The following is a 16,292-nucleotide window of genomic DNA, read 5'->3' on the forward strand; positions in this document are numbered from 1 at the left end:
GTAAGTCTACACATGGTTTTATAAGATTGTCCATTGTGGTGTATGTTTGGTTTTGGTTGTAATGTTAAAAGACTTTTTCTTTTGTATCTTTCAATTTTTCTGCAACTTCAATTTCTATTTGCTGTATGAATCATGGTCAGAAAGTTTGTGTGTAGGCCTTTATTTTGCAGCATTTCTTTTAGGGGTATCCAGCCTAAATGCAGTTAAATTAGTGTAAAGGTGCTTTTTTTGTCAATGCGGTGATTTCAGGGGCAATGGGGAGGGGACCATAAGGAGGATGTGTATATCTGCAATATAGGTCTTAGCAGAATATGCTTTAAAAATTGTGCACATACAGTGATGGAAAAACTATAGATAAGGATCATAAATTATATTTTACACTATACCTTTTTGTCAATTAGTAGATTATGATCCCACACAGAAAAAGAAACCAATGGGTTTTATAGTTCATTTCTTCTTTGCCTTCCTCTAGGACACTGAACACAAGTGTTCTTTGGTTTGTGGTCGGAAGCTGAACTGTGGGCTGCATAGATGTGAAGAACCTTGTCATCGGGGCAGTTGTCAAACATGCTGGCAAACAAGTGAGTTATGTGCAAGAGCACATGATTTCTGAGATACTATAGAAATGTATTCACTTAACTGCTCACAATTGGACAGAGAATGTGATCCAAAGATGCAGAAATAATAACCAGAACCTGAAGAATATGAAGTTGATTTTGATTGTGTTAGATGTTTTGATTGTGTTTAGATGAGGTTTGGATTTTAATAGTTAAAATTGAATTACAGTGAAATACATTGTTATGTATTTTGATTCAGCAATCATTTTAAAAAACTAAGGAAACATGCAAGGAAAAAAATACAGTTTAGAAAGGTAATTTCTAAGTTAAAGGAACTGGTGTTGCGCAATTTAATAACTGTTAAAGATACTGAAATACGTAGCAGCCTTTCCAAACTTGGTGTATCAGTGATTTTTTTTCTGGGCAATACCATCTGAAGAAATAGAGATATCACTGGTGTGTTTCTTAGGCTTTCTGTTCATGTTCTGGATGGTAAAAATACTGAATTTCTAGAAATAGTTTGACAGCCAGCAGGTATTAATTTTATTAGGACTATTAAAAGATTTAAGCTGATGAAATAGCTTTTGTCAGATATGTACTCTATTAAAAGCTGTGTCAGTTGAATATACAATTTTTTTACAACAGTTTTTTACCCCTTGATGTAGGGCAGCACATGTTGATTATTTTGCACCATTATAATAGGGGTGTAATACTACATATTGTGATTTTGGCCTGAAGCAGATGGAATGATTCTCTGTTTCCTTCTGCTAGCATAACCTTTTGTTGATCTGAAACATCTTCATGTGTGATAAAAGTTTAATTTTTTTCTCAATCTGTATTTTGATACAGGTTTCCCCATTCTTTATATGACTGTAGCTTAAAACAGAAATTACAAGCTATTTATTAAATGTAGTTATTGAAAATTGGGCAGAAAAAACTCTCAATGAATTCTTCAGATTGAATCCATTTTTCCACTCAGTGTACTTAAGTAGTGGCAGTGTTTTCTCTAAATCCATCATCATCAAGTCTGACATCTGCAAATTCTAGGTTTATTTTTGCATCTATTGTAAGCTACAATAAAACTGAGGGGAGAATGTTTCTAGAGTGGAAAATAAATCCTCACTTGAAGTGGCTTTCATCAAATCCTGTCTTTTGTCTAGTAGTTCTGCTGTTGCTGCTGGAGAAGTGAGTTGTTTCTTTTAGAGATTGGCTGCTCACTGGATTGGGATTGGAACTGCTCACTGGAATGTGGGAAAGAGGAAAGTGAGATTTTGAAAGTGTGAACCAGTTCTCATGACATGAGCAAAAAGGAGATTGGTGTTGTGCATTGTAAGGATACTGTTTACAGCTGGAAATGTCTTCACTGCAGTAGCACATGTATTTCTCCTATATCATACGCTCAAAGACGTAGTCAAAGAACTCCATTTTATAGAAACTAATTTTTCAAGGAAGCATCCTGGAAAAGGGAAGGCACTAGAGCCTCTAAAGCTATAATGAATATGATGTTCGTGCTCTCTTTAAAAAAAATAAATGTTTCTGTGTCCAAAAATTTCTCTCGATGAGGCAAAATAATAAAACCAAACATACATCCTAGAGGTCCTATTGGTAAATTCTGGTCTATTTCAGTCAGAGTGCATGAATTTTTTCTGTATGGTTGTCTTTCTTCACTGGATTTCATGTGTTTGATCTTCAAGGCCATTGAACTTCTTCACATTGCTGCAGTATTATTTGGGATTGTTATTCGCTCACAAACCTAAGATTCGGGTGCCTGTCTTTGCTTGGGAAGACCTAATACTTGCCTCCCCTGTAAATTGCTCCACAACTGGATGTGATGCAACATAGGCCCATTCCTGAGCACAGTAAAAGCAGCCAGCTTACTTAAGGAGATGGATACTTATAATTTTGCTTAAACATTAGTGTCCCTGAAACCTCCGATTCTAAATCTGTTCAGAGGTAAATCAGCTAAGCAGTATCTTCCCTAGATACTGCTAGTTGAAATTTCAGAGGCGTTGTGATTCTCAACCTGTGCCTGATGGGAAGTGCTTCTCAGCATTAAGAAGTTGGTCCTCTGTGCTGATCCACCTGTCTGGCCACCACTTTGCAGCTGAGCTTCATCAGCCATGGTGTCATGTACCACAGCATGGTCAGCTAAAAGCCACTTACCACTCATTAGATTGGGTTTTTTTACTCTGCCTCAATCTCTAGTACTGTGTTTTCTGAGAGTGGTGTGGAGACATCAGGATGCAATGCTAGAGTGCACCTACACCTTTGAGGTTATATATGCTTCCCAGGTACTTTACCTTTCCAGAGTAATTTCCTCAGTGCTGAGAGGTGAGGTCCCTTTCTGTGCTTGCATCTCTTTATACACACACAGTCTACTTCAAGACAGAAATACATCTACTGGGCAAAATAAATTATGTCAGCATTAGACAGTTTATTTATTTATTTTTTTAAGTTATCAGATGTTTTATTTCAGATGTTTGGATCAGACCTCTGCACTCCATCTCCATTATCCTGTGAAGTACTAGTTAGAGACATTTCATTATATTTAAGATTATTCACATACCACTTCTCATCAGGAGCAAGCCAGGCAGTGTAGCTCTTTAACACTCAGGTCTTCCAGGGACCCTTGTGTCTGAGCTTTCATCTTCCTGGACAAATGAAAGTTTGTGGCTTTGAATCCTGGAGGGTTATAGATTGTTTCAAGACATGTAACAAGATAAAACAAAAGCCTTACTCTTTCCTGTGCTTGCTTTCTACAGGTGGGTATTCCGAAACTTCTCCAATTTTTCTGCTTCTGCTTTCTAACCCTTAGCATTTGTTCTCACCAGCATTGTTAGTTGCTGGAATTTATTGTAACTGAGTCTCCTTAGGTGAAATTTTTGATCTTAACTGCTTCGCTCTAAGATACGTGGGCAAAAGACTATGACCTGGTGTGAGATTAAACTCACTGAACAGACCATAAAAACCAACCAAATATGAGAAAGTTCTTAGCATAACTAAAAACACAGTGAAAAGCTGACAGAATTTTCCAATAGTGTCTTGAGGTTTGGATGGATTTCACAGATGTTGAGACATGACTGAGCTTCACAGATTCTTGGAGGAAAAGGGGTACTTGGAACCTTTTTTTGAATTGAAATATTGCAAGGCCAAGAGAATTTAGGTATTTGTGTGATGTTGAGATGACCTAGCTATATGATACTAGGAGTAGGAGATTTGGGTACAGATACAGCTAAACTGGAACTAATGGGGGGCAATTGATTTTGGTGGATTATTTGTAGGAATCAAAGCAGATGCATGGAAAATCTAGAGAAGTGGAGATAAAAGGCAACATTTGCACAATGGAAACTGATGATCAGTGCATTTTTCTGACAAGAGCCCTTTGCACCTGATGACAACTGTCTATCCAGTCCTCGTTACAAATAAAATTTATTATTTTTCAGTGTAATCTCATTCTTTATTCTTTGTGTGAGCAAAGTGCCAGCAACTGGAGGTTTAGTTGCAGGTCATGGGAGCACATATGATAGCAACTGAAGAGACCAGAAAGATGACTTAAACTGTATGCCAGCAGCTGGAGAATGGTATCACAAATTATAGGGCCCCCTTCATCTAGGTGTCAGCACCTGGAGAGACCAGGGGGTGTGTGTGTGATTCCCTTATTTTCATTCCCACATGTGCCTGTGTATATCTTGCTAATTTGCTAATGAACTTGTTTCAAAGCTGTACAGAGTGGCTAGTAGGTGATCTGCCTCGGGAAAATTTCAGCAGTGACTGGCTGAGGGATCTGTCCAGGTATGGATGTTAGAGCCTTTGCTAATATTTGAGATCCATGGATGTGCTGTACATACGGATGTAGTATATATATGTATGTCTTCACTAGTGAACTCTTACCTTGGTAAGTGGGAAAGGGACTTGGCTTTTGGTGGTCCTATTTATGTAAATCTTCTTGATGTTTTTTAGTTGGCTTTGTGTTAGTCTATATTTCTGCTTATGTTATTGTCATGAATCCATTATGTTTCTTATCTCTTTGGAATATGTGTTCAGTCTTCGTACTGGCCAGACCTGCATATTGATCCAGTGGCCATGATATCCATGGAAATGGGACAGTATGAATCTTTGGTGTTTTAGAGCTCTGCAGATTTTGCTTTCATAGGCTAGGAATCCTCTAGAATTCCCAGAATCAGAGAACTTGCTGAATTCAGCAGTTCCAGTAACATATGTCTTCAGTTTGGGATTGTTTTGTATTTTTATTGCAACATTGTTCTCTTATTCTCTTTTTCTCCCTTGTCCACTCTCTCTATTTGTCTATGGACCAATCATATTTTCTTATTCTTCTGAGATCTTATTCTTCATAATTGCCAATTTTAATATTTTAGTGTCCTGTTTTTCTAAGGATTTACTGGCTTCAACTGTAGTTTGCACTCCAGTCGATCTCCCTGCCAGTTTCTTCATAGTCTGAAAAACAGCAGTGAACTCTATTAATTTTTGTGCAGTGTTAACTTTTAGTTGAGACAGTGTGTGTATCTCTATTTTATCACTGAGGTTTGAATCATGTGATAAGGGTTTAAAATTGGTTTCCTGAATGGGGGAGGGGGGAAATCTGTGAGGAAGTTTAACATGCCAAGTTTGTTTTGAAGTATTTGGATAGGTTCATAAGCTGCTTCTTAGGATCCATGTCATACTAAATGACATGAATACATAGAAGAAATTTTAGTAAGAAGTCTGCAGGCTGGCAGTCTTTTGGTAATTTTCTCTGGAATCTTCCCAGTACCATGTGCAGGGCTTGGCAAAGGACAAAAATCTAACCACAGAAAAAGTGAAGGTTAGGGGTAGTTCGGAGCGCAAAATTTGGATGATGCACTTGCTGGAAGGAAATACAAGAGATGTCGACATTTCTAAGACAAGTATAGAACAGCAACAGCTTTCAACTTGACATAAGCGTTTCTCTTGCTCCAGTTCAGAATGTTGCTGTGTAGAATCACTCTAAAAGCAAGCATAATTTCTCATGAAGTGATCGTAAATCCAGTTTTCTCAAAGGAGTCACAGAAGCTAGTAAATTTACTACAGTGGTGCTTAACAGTGAAGAAAACAAAGCTGGAGTAAACATTTGCATGTTATTAAAAGATTTTTCAATATGGAGAAGTGCAAATACACTTAGCCATTAGGATGTATTTGATTTGTTTTTTTCAGGTTTTGATGAGTTAACTTGTTACTGTGGTGAGTCTGTAATTTACCCTCCTGTACCCTGTGGCACTCAACCACCAGAGTGTAAAAAAACATGCACCAGGCCACATGACTGTGATCATCCAGGTAAATCAGGCCATTCAGTTCTGCTTGGGTCTTTTGTTTTTAATCAAAATGTAGAAAAGTGTACACACATCTGCATGTGAATAGATGTACTTTTTTATTAGATACTTTTTCAGTAGCTGTGAATATTTCCAAAAGTCTACGCTAATAATCCAGCCAACTACAAAATTGCCATGACTGATAGTAGTGGCACTTCTGACTGGTAAAAGCATCATTTTTCTGATTAATATTGATATTCACAACACATTCAATTCTGTATTTCAAAGATTAAGAGCTCTATTGAAGCAGTAGGATAATATAGTGAGCAGTTAGCTTGTTCATTCCTTGCAATTACATTGACAGCAAAAAAATATGCACAGATTAAACAGATACTCTTTCTGACAAATTCTGTCTTACCCTATAACCCTTCTCAGAAGTAACAAAAGTCTCTTTACAAAATATGCAAGAATATTTGCCTAAGAATCTTCCAGTTTTTAGAGTACTTTAAAGAACAGATAGCCCTTGTATGAAGCATTATACTTCATGTGTAGTTCTGAAATGTGAAATGTTAATGGTCTTTACTGTGTCCTTTAACACATTTGACTTAAGTATGCTAATAGAACTCTACTTGCTTTTATATTTCTGTGACTGCAGTGTACCATTCATGTCATAGTGAGGAAAAATGTCCACCCTGTACCTATCTCACTCAGAAATGGTGTATGGGCAAGCATGAGGTAAGTCTGGATACTTAATGGTTTTGAATACTGCTAAATAATGTTCTGTGACTGTAGGCTTAGATTTTTGTGGCCTCTGGAATGGAATGAGTTACTGGAGTTTGGGTTTAGTGTGATTAAATTAGAAGGTATATCTTTTATGCCATAAAACACTCTTACCAGTTTCTGCACAGGGCTATGATACAAAGAAAAACTCTTTCCAATTTTATTTAAAGTACTCTTGAGTTTTGCATTTATAATTTTTCGTTTTGAGTTGTCAGTTTTTTCCTTCCCTTTTCCAGCTGCGAAGTAATATTCCTTGTCATCTCACTGACATTTCCTGTGGACTTCGCTGCAATCAAATGTTAAAGTGCAGAATGCACAAATGTAAAAGAATCTGTCATAAAGGAGAATGTCTCATAGATGAAGAGTGTAAACAGCCATGTATTACTCCACGGCTGTATTGTAATCATCCCTGTATGGCTCCATGTCATCCTTCTTCACCCTGCCCAACAACATCCTGCAGTGCAAAGGTTAGATACCTGTCACAGTTCATAATTATTAATATTTTATGTTTTGTTTGTGAGGAAATATTAGCCACTGTCCATCTGCATCCTACAAATTGCAAAAGTAACCAGCTTTATGGTTTGAATGAATTACACCACTTTATTTCAGGGAAAATAACACCATGCTGAAAAGAGTATTAGGGAGTTAATAGTGGGAAAACAGGTTTTTAAACAAATTAATCACCCCAGGGAAAGGGCTATTAAGAAATGAAAGAAAGCAATTAGCATTCTTTTCACCCTCAGAACTATCACCTCCTCACCTCTGGGTTCGCAGTCTCTTGGAAGTCACTGGTGGGGGTACTCTCTGCTGCTCCTTGGTGTTGGTCGCTGTTTTTTGCTGCTCTTTAGGCTTCTGGTGTGCGGCTGATTCGTTCTGTTCACTTCTGATTTTCCCCTTTTTCCTCTGAATTTTTATAGTAAAAAGTTCCTTCTTCTCATCAATTGTTGTCAGACGTTGCAAATTGGTAAATGCAGGTCTTCCCTTTGTATTCGGGTTTCTCTGAATTCTTTACTACTTGTAATTGGCACCAATTTGCATTAGCTGTCTGGTGGCTTACAAGGAGTCATTCTGATTAGCATTTTATCTTTTTAGTTCTGACAAAGGAAAGAGGGCTGTTGATGAGATCAGTTTTTCTTTAGACAGACTAAACTATTCCAATTCTGCTGATTCAAGAGGCAATTGTTTTATTTTCAATATATCCACATTACAATACACAAAGAAAATTCACTGCAAATTCTTAGGCAGATTGTATGGTTACATACACGATACATACATGGTATATGTATCAGCCAGTAACAGTTGTGACAAAAAATGACATATTTGTACATTGATAGCATGAATTTTTTCTGTAGACTTACAATATTGATTTTTAAAAAGAATTACTAGTCACTTTTAATTAGCCATTGTTCCATTCAAATTGGAATTTTTAAAGAAATAAATTTTTCCTCCCTCACACACCTCCATGATGATAAAAAAAGATAAGTTTAAAAAAGTTTCTCTTTTGTGTGATACAACAGGTTGATCTTCAATGTGAATGCGGAAGAAGAAAGGAGAGTATGATTTGCTCAGAAGCATCTAATACATATCAAAGGTTTGGATTGTAATAGTTCTTTTAATTCCTTACTGGATTTACTGCTTTGCAATTTGATTATGTTTCGGGTGTGACTAAATATGCTGAATTCACAAGCTTTTTTCCTACTTCTTTGTACTTTAATGTACAGTTTCTTTTTTTTTTTTTCCCCTGGAGCTTTCATACCAGCTACATTGTATTGGAGCACGTTCCTCTTTTTACCGTTGGTAGTCAGTAACTGCGGTGGTGTGTCCTAGCTTGAATTTCCAATCTATGGAAACTGTTCTAGCTACATAGAGCAATTAGATAAACACTAATTGGGCAGTTCTAGATTCAGGCTTTTGAATTTAGGTGATTACATATAGCCATCCATGTGTGAGTTGCTGTCTTAAGTTTCCCTTAGTGCGGGATGGGACCTTATTAGTGCAGATAATGGAAGTTGAAGAGTGATTTAAAGTCATTCTGAAATACATAAATTTAGGTGGAAGAGATTTTGGCATCTTGGTTCTTAGTATGCAAACTGATTCCTACCAAGGTCCATTTAAGGCATATTGTATTGTCTCCAAATCCTATTTCTAAACTTATGTCACTATTTCAATTAGAGAGTGAGAAAGGGACAAGGAAAAGAGGTAAAGTAGGGCTTTGGTACTTTTGAAATTAAAATAGCGAACCAGTAATAATAATTTTAAAAATAATCTTAATCTGGGGCTGTGCTTGAAAGGAAGTAAAATAATTAATTTGGAGGCTCCATTAATCAATATGGAGCCAGAGTTTTGCTCTACATCCCAGTCAATGGGAGAGATTCTTCCTGTCTTCCAAGGAAAGCTTTTTAGTGGTTGTTTTATGGGAACTGTTATTTCAGGGCCTGAAACTAGCCCAGTGTATGATATTCTGACAGAAGATGGTTTAGCATCTACATTAGTAGGTGATTAATGTTAACTTATGAGAACAAGGAGAAAAGCATGCTCATAAGAAAGAGTTAAGAAAAATTATAGTCTACTAAGTTGAATGCAAGTAGGCTTATAGGAGTGGTGATAATTTGTTCTTTTTTAAAAAGAAGCTTTTTCTATTAAGATCTGTCTCACTATGAATAGAGATTTGAAGAATGACTCATCTTTAAAATACCAGTTTAAAGAGACACATGCTTTTCACTAATGGTAATCTAGGATGGTAACATAATTATAAATATTTGAATGCCATTATTTCTCAGTTGTTTCTATAGGCACTGCGAAAGTATTTGTACAAGGAACAGGGTTCTTTGAAGTCAGTGAGAGTTCTTGCATGCATATCACAACATACAGGTGTTTATTTATATCATCAGACTCCAAGAGAGAAAGGGAAAGAAGCAATCAGTTCAAAGCAGATGTTTGTATCTGGTAGTTCAGCTGTGTTCTTAACATGTTTACAAATTACTCTTGGCCCGTGTGATATTAACAAATATCATTTAATGACAGCTAAATCTGTATATTAATCCCAACTGTTCAGGTTGCTGAAAAATTCAAATATTCTGATTATGTGGAAGTTATATTTGGCATTTTTCCCCAGCATCTGCACAACTGGGAGGGAAAAAAAAAACAACAATAAAAAATCCAAGCCTGACAAAGTAACTCTTGTAGTACTACTTGAGAAAGGACAGCAAGTTAATAGAGTTTGCAAGTTTTCTCAAAATGTTACAGGAGTGATGAAACAGCTTTGAACATTTTCAGGGAATGTGGGTGAAAGAAAGCTCAAGGGAACAGGAAAGGTTGAGTGGTCCTATCTGTACACATACAAATTATGTCCTATTATCTAATTATCTATTATCCATTACCTACTTTTTGTCACTACCTCATATATATGAAACCAATGGTGTTTTTCAGTGTTTTTTGTTTTCATGTAATATAATTGTTCTCCTTCCTGATAGATGATTAGTTCTCTGAGCAGGATGCAAAACATGTAGAAACAAACATCCTTTTAGCTGAATTTAACAGAAGAGATGGTTCAGAGGATAGGAAGTTCCATTTTCAGGATTTTATTTGAGAATGGTGTTCTTTACAGTTTAGTTAGAAATTAGGAAAATAGACTGCAAAGGCTTATTATTGAAAGGAATGGTGAGCAATCTTTATAAAGATAATTTTAACATCATCAGTAGGCATTTAGGTCTTTCCTTATGGCTTGTATCATCCAAGTTTTCTAAGCAAGTTTTAAGTACTTTATTAATTCTTAGGTTTTAATTGCACACAGCTAAGGTATAATCACATGAAAGTAAAAAAAACCCACAACGTTTAAAGCTATATAGTCAGCTCTAGTTTGAATATTGAACAGGTGAGAAGAAAGGGTATTTGCATTGCCTAGTTTAGACATATATAGTCTAAATTAGTCCTCTGAAAAATTCCCTTAAGGAGAACATCCATTTGTTAGTCCTGCTTCTAGTTGTCTGATGAAAATGACAGTGACCTCTTAATTTAGGTACCTAGATTAGACTCCTAAAACCAGCTGATATGGAATTAGAGTCCCATTCTGTAATCTGATGAGGAAATGGTCAGTCTGTTAAATGTCTTCCACCTGGAGGTTTAAGTTTGCAGCTCTATGCATCTTTTCAAAGGTTTATGTGTTTCCTCAAATGAAATCTAACACTCTTCTTTTTCAGAATAGCTGCTATATCTATAGCCACTAAATTAACAGATCTGCAGCTTGGAGATTCAGTGGAGATCAGTAGGCTTATTACTAAAAAAGAAATGAAGCAGGCCAGGTAAGGAGATATATATAGGAATATATTTGAAACCCTTGAGTATGCCTGAAACATAGGCAACATGGAATATAGCTAATGCTGTGAGCAAAATCCCAGGTAAAATAAGATGATTTTAAATAGCCTGACTACTGTGACAATACTGCTAAAAGAGTATTTTGCAATTCCTTACTGGTTCATGGTTTTGCTTTCATGTAGAATGAGTTTTTTGTCTGGTTTGTTGTTACATAATTATGTATGGAACAAAATAATTGTGGTTTTAGAGTTTCTTTCTACCCAGCAGAGCTCCTGTAGATTTTTTTTCAGCTTTCTAGATGATATAACTTTTTGCAATGATCTTCTGTTTCACTTTCAGCATTCCTTCCTAGACAAATGATAAGGCATATTTTCCTCAGTCATCTTAGTTGTTATATTTTTCTATTTCCCTTCTTAGTTTTCTTACCTTTGTGTCTCAATTTTATTGGTGTTTCTGTGTTTCTCATACTTGCTGGCACTGCAAATCTGCTTTTAAGTTTCAAAAACATGGAACTGAAGTTTGATTTTCTGTTCTTCCTGATGTTCCTCAGGATTGGAATAGCTTGTATTTTTACTTTTAGTATTATTTCTTTAATAAATTCTTAAGTTTCTTCACATACTTAAGTCTGAAACTTAAGTTCAAGTCTTTGCCCTTAAAGTCCCTGATTTCCATTTTTAGTTTATTTACCATTGCCATCTCTTGTCTCTTAATTGCGAATTTGGTTATGTCAGTCTGTTACGTGTGTTAAAATCTAATACTCCTTTATGGTGTGTAAAGTCAAAATAGTGAAATTTCCCATAGAGTGGCTTCATGTCTTCCTGTACCAAATGCTAATATCAGCATACTTCAAGAACTTTTGCTTGTCATTTGGTCCTGTTTATATGTTTAATGTGTATGAAATTGGAGCACACTATTAAAAAGTCCTTTTCGATAATTTTCTATACTGAAATAATTTTAATTGTTGAATGTATGGGCAAGAAGAACAAAAGAGGTGATGCCTGGAAGCATCTGCTCATCCCGATCTCCAGCTTTGTTCTTGTTAAGCCAGTACCATACTTCAGAAGAAAGTGGGGGAGACAAGATGAAATAAGACTTGTACTGATTCCTGCATGCAACTTTGAAGAGCATGGTATTAGTACTGTATAAACATGGTATAAGAAAGACACAAACAGGAAACAGTAATTGTGACTTTTCTTAGCCTACATTGGTAATTGAATACTCAATAAATGTCCAGTGTAGGTGTTGTTTTTTGTCTCTAGAATAACTGTAGTATAATCTCTGCTTTATGCAGATTGAGCCTCAAAATTTTGTTCCTATTTGTATCACAATGCCAGGCAGATACAAATACTCTGAAGAATATGAAGCGAACTTCAGCTTCTCCAAAAAGAGAGTCACTGTGTAAGAAAACGATGATTTGGCAGTGCTAGAACTCAGATGGAAGGATGTAGTAGAAGAAGGGGGGAATGACTTTTTCAGCTACTGAAGGAGGTACAAGTCCGTCATAACAGACGAGAGAGCAAATAAGACACCATAAGCAAATAAGATCTCTTGTTGGTGTTGCAGCCTTTGCAATGTCTAATATACATGGTGTTGTAGTCACTGCTGCATATCTTTCTGTGTGGGCAGACGTATGTTGACCTTTCCTTGAATAGCTGAAATTACCAGAGATTACTTTTCTTTGTGCAAATCTTTCCTAATATAATATCTGAACTGAGGTGGGTACCCTTGATTCAAGGACAGTCAAGGAAAATATTTGCTCTTCCCCACTCTTTTAATCTACCAAATAATGGGGTGGTGAGGGTGTGGAAGAGGTGGTGGCACATAAAATATTTTTTTTTATTGTCAGACTCCGGTATTTTCAAAGTAACTTACAAATCTCCTTCATTCATTTACAATAGCAGAGTATTTTATGTAAACTGTACAGAGATTTCCTTTCTTTATTTCTCTCTGTCCCTGTCTGTGGACATTTTATACTGTTTATTTGGTTTCCTCAATATGGTTTGGGGATTTTGGTGACAAATTTGGTCAGTCCTAGAGTAGCTTCTCTAAATGGGCTACAATTCTTCTTTTAGAGGTGAAGAAAATTATTGTACTAGGTTGATCTTAGAGTGCAAGTACATTAGCTTTCTTCTGCCCCTTCAAGAAAAGCACCAGAAGTTCTGGATCCTGTATTTGAATGAACAGGGATGAATGAATGAACAGGGATTTCATGGGATGAACCAGTTCCCTTGTAGAAGTTATTTGTTTAAAATTGAAGAACTATTATCAACAGAATCCATGCACTTGCACAGTCTAAGGGGCAGAAATTTTGAATTTCCTTATTGAAATTCTGGACAATTTTTGATTCTTCTCTGATGTTTTAATCTCTTAATATGGAACTGCAAAATAATTTTCAAAGATGAGACAGAAAACTGAAATTTGTATTGCTACTGATACTAGAAGTTTTGGGTTCAGCTGAAATAATGATTTTTATGGTACATAGTAATTCTCCATACATACAGCTAACTTTTCTGTTTTCTCTGTTTAATAATTTTTTTTAATGTAGAGGAGTAAGTAAGCTTGTCACTTTCTCATTTGCTGATTTCTCATCCTTCCTGGATCCACTCAATACCAATATAATTTTTTCTTGAAATTATTTCATTTACCTATATAATAAAAATCTTAAGTCAGAAGCTGTTTTTCTAAGCTTCCTTATGGCCTTAGTGATTGCTGCTTCTGTTCAAGACCTGGAGAGGGCCTTTTGTGCTCAAAGTTCTTTGATTGTTGTTTGTTTTTAGCTATATTAGCTCACACACACATCTTACTTTAGACAGTGATAATGGTATGACACCAACAAAGCTATAGTTTGAAAAGTATGAGCAGCAAGCAGTGATTCTAATTGTATTTTTCTTTCATAATTTAGGTTGCAGTGTGATGAAGAATGCTTAGCTCTTCAGAGGAATAGGTAGGCAAAGAATTTGCTTGCTGTATTTCAGAAGTCCAGGTTCAACAAGTTAATGCTATGTGGGAAAAAAATTCCTTCCTGCATGACTCAGAGAACTGATAAATGTGGAAGATGATTCCTCTGCTATAGGAATCTTTATTGAGTAATCTGAGGTCTTACTAGAATATTCTATTGAAGAGTCCTAAATGACTAGTTCCAAACGTACAGGCTGTATGTTTTGCAAGATGTTCATCTGTATAAGTAAGACATATCTTTTCTTCTCAATAACATGTTTTGGAGGTTGGGGGAATTTGTGCGTTTATGGTTTTTTGGTTGTGATTTTGTGTTTTCCCTCAAGTTTCCTACCCTCAAATTTCCTACCCTCAAATTCAGGCGTCTTGCTGAGGCTCTTGAAATAGATGATACTTCTGATCCTTTTGGCATCCGTTCTTCTGGACCTAAATACAGTGACCTGTTAAAAGAAGATGCAAGGTATGTGTTCTAATGGTGAGACATACCATAGATAAACAATGTTGAGAGCAAGATGGGAAATGCAGAATAATTCTGCTTACACCTGTAAAGATGCCCATATTTATTCTGTTCTCCAGCCTTGACAGTAGGCGATAATTGAGGCAAAGCAGGTGATGTGCACTTCTCAAGACTTCCAAAATATGCACCTGAAAACTAAAAAGAGCTTGAAGGGAGTGCCTTGTTTTGTAGCAGGACCAGATTGAGAATAGGAACATCAATTTCCACCATTCTTCTTGCTACAAGTCAGTAGTACAAAATACCTGTGCTGCAAATCAGTAGTACTATGAAATACCTGTACTTCTCACATTTCCACTGCTTTGATCCCTTATGTCAATGCTCCTTGTAAACTTTTTAAGATAGAGACAAAAATGATAGCTAAGTAATGAACTATGCTCTCATAGCCTGGTATTATTTCTGTCCACCAGGCTTATTTATTTTTTACCTTGATACCTTTATTTTAAAACTAAAGAACTGGAATTAATAGAACATTAGATACACAGCTAAGCCTGTACCAGTGTTGACTGCAAAGAGGGCTACTAGACTGAAACTGAGGCAATAGGAAGACAAGGTAACATCAAAAGCATCACTAATAAATACAATGTAACCTGGAATGACAGTGAGGAATTGGATATGTTTTTAAAAAGACGTAAAATATAAGTGTCATCTAAGAATTTTTTACTCTTGTGTGTTTGCAAGCATGACTGGTTTTTACCAGCTCTATAGAACAGCTGAATCTGTTTTGCTCTTGCTTCACTGTCCTAATTATATATAAATTTCTTATTTTTGTGAGGATGTTTTCTACTTGAAAATCCTTTATTTACTTTGTTGATGTATTGAGTCAAGTGGAAATGTTATGTATCTAGCCACACAGGATTTAAGAGTAAATAATCTCTTGCTTTACTTCCAACTGGTTAACCTACTGCAAGATAAGAGCTGAATGTTTTAATTGCAGAGGTATTGCTTTATCAGTATTTGCACTTGAAAATGGTATTTTTAAAGGACTACTCTCTTAAATGTATGTAGAGTATGTTTTATCCTACATCTTTCAAAAAACAAAGCACACATGGTCACTTTCTTACTGTGCTAAATAACTTGTGTCATCTCTCTCTCTCTTTTTTTTTTTTTTTTTTTTTTTTGAGTACAATGACATATCACCTTCTTGTCAGCTGTTCTCTACTCATAGTGCAGTGTTCATGAACAGAACTGACCAGAATCATACACTCTATACCAGAAGGTCTAAGAAATACATCAAAAAGTACCTTTAATGCTTCCACACTTCTCTATGAAAATTTCTCAATTGTTCTTTTTTATTTGTATTTCCTTTGTAGCCACTTCATAATCATAACACACGATAAACTATTATACCCAGACTGTTCTTACTGATTCACAGTTTAAAGTTTTGTTAGTCCTCAGGCCAATGACTTCTCACATTGAATTACTGGATTTCATTCATCTGGTCTTCAAGATTAATTAGTTTCTCCCTAGTATCACTCTTGACTAGCATGACCAGCTGTCTGCAATTTGCAAAGCAAATGGTTTATGAACTTACTTCCTTGACTCCTCCTGGTGATTTCTTATCTCAGTAGTCTTGCAAAAAACCTGGCTTTCCCTCATAATGGTAGGATCTACAAAATCTGTCTGTTGAAGTGTACTTTTCAGGTAGCTCAGCATTCCAATGTAAGTTTTGACAATTGCATTCATTCTTGCTTGAGCAGATCATTCCATTAATATAAGAGTTTAGGGCTTTTGGTTTTCTGCAGTTATACATTTATATGAGATCTCAGAATGAAGAGAAATATGACAGTCACCTTACTATGCATTTAGAGTCACTGCCTCAAGAAGAAGGTAGCTGCCAAAACCCATTAGTGTAGGGGGTTTGCTTTTTTTGTTTTGTGCAAACAC

The 16,292-nt window shown here is 35.9% G+C and overlaps 1 protein-coding gene across 4 annotated transcripts in view; it reads left to right on the forward strand.

Annotated features, from left to right (window-relative positions):
* Positions 1-16,292, forward strand: part of NFX1 (nuclear transcription factor, X-box binding 1) — a 64,801-nt gene that overhangs the window by 33,599 nt on the left and 14,910 nt on the right. For 3 of the 4 annotated variants that reach the window (XM_071736221.1, XM_071736222.1, XM_071736223.1), the window contains exons 13-20: positions 473-581; positions 5,748-5,867; positions 6,498-6,577; positions 6,859-7,089; positions 8,140-8,213; positions 10,822-10,923; positions 13,839-13,880; positions 14,253-14,351. In XM_071736221.1, the coding sequence (XP_071592322.1) occupies positions 473-581; positions 5,748-5,867; positions 6,498-6,577; positions 6,859-7,089; positions 8,140-8,213; positions 10,822-10,923; positions 13,839-13,880; positions 14,253-14,351 (857 nt within the window). The remainder of the gene's footprint in view (positions 1-472; positions 582-5,747; positions 5,868-6,497; positions 6,578-6,858; positions 7,090-8,139; positions 8,214-10,821; positions 10,924-13,838; positions 13,881-14,252; positions 14,352-16,292) is intronic. The other variant, XM_071736225.1, reaches the window with a different exon arrangement.

Source organism: Heliangelus exortis, chromosome 2 (genome assembly GCF_036169615.1).
Source record: "Heliangelus exortis chromosome 2, bHelExo1.hap1, whole genome shotgun sequence".
Classification (NCBI taxonomy): Eukaryota; Metazoa; Chordata; class Aves; order Apodiformes; family Trochilidae; genus Heliangelus; species Heliangelus exortis.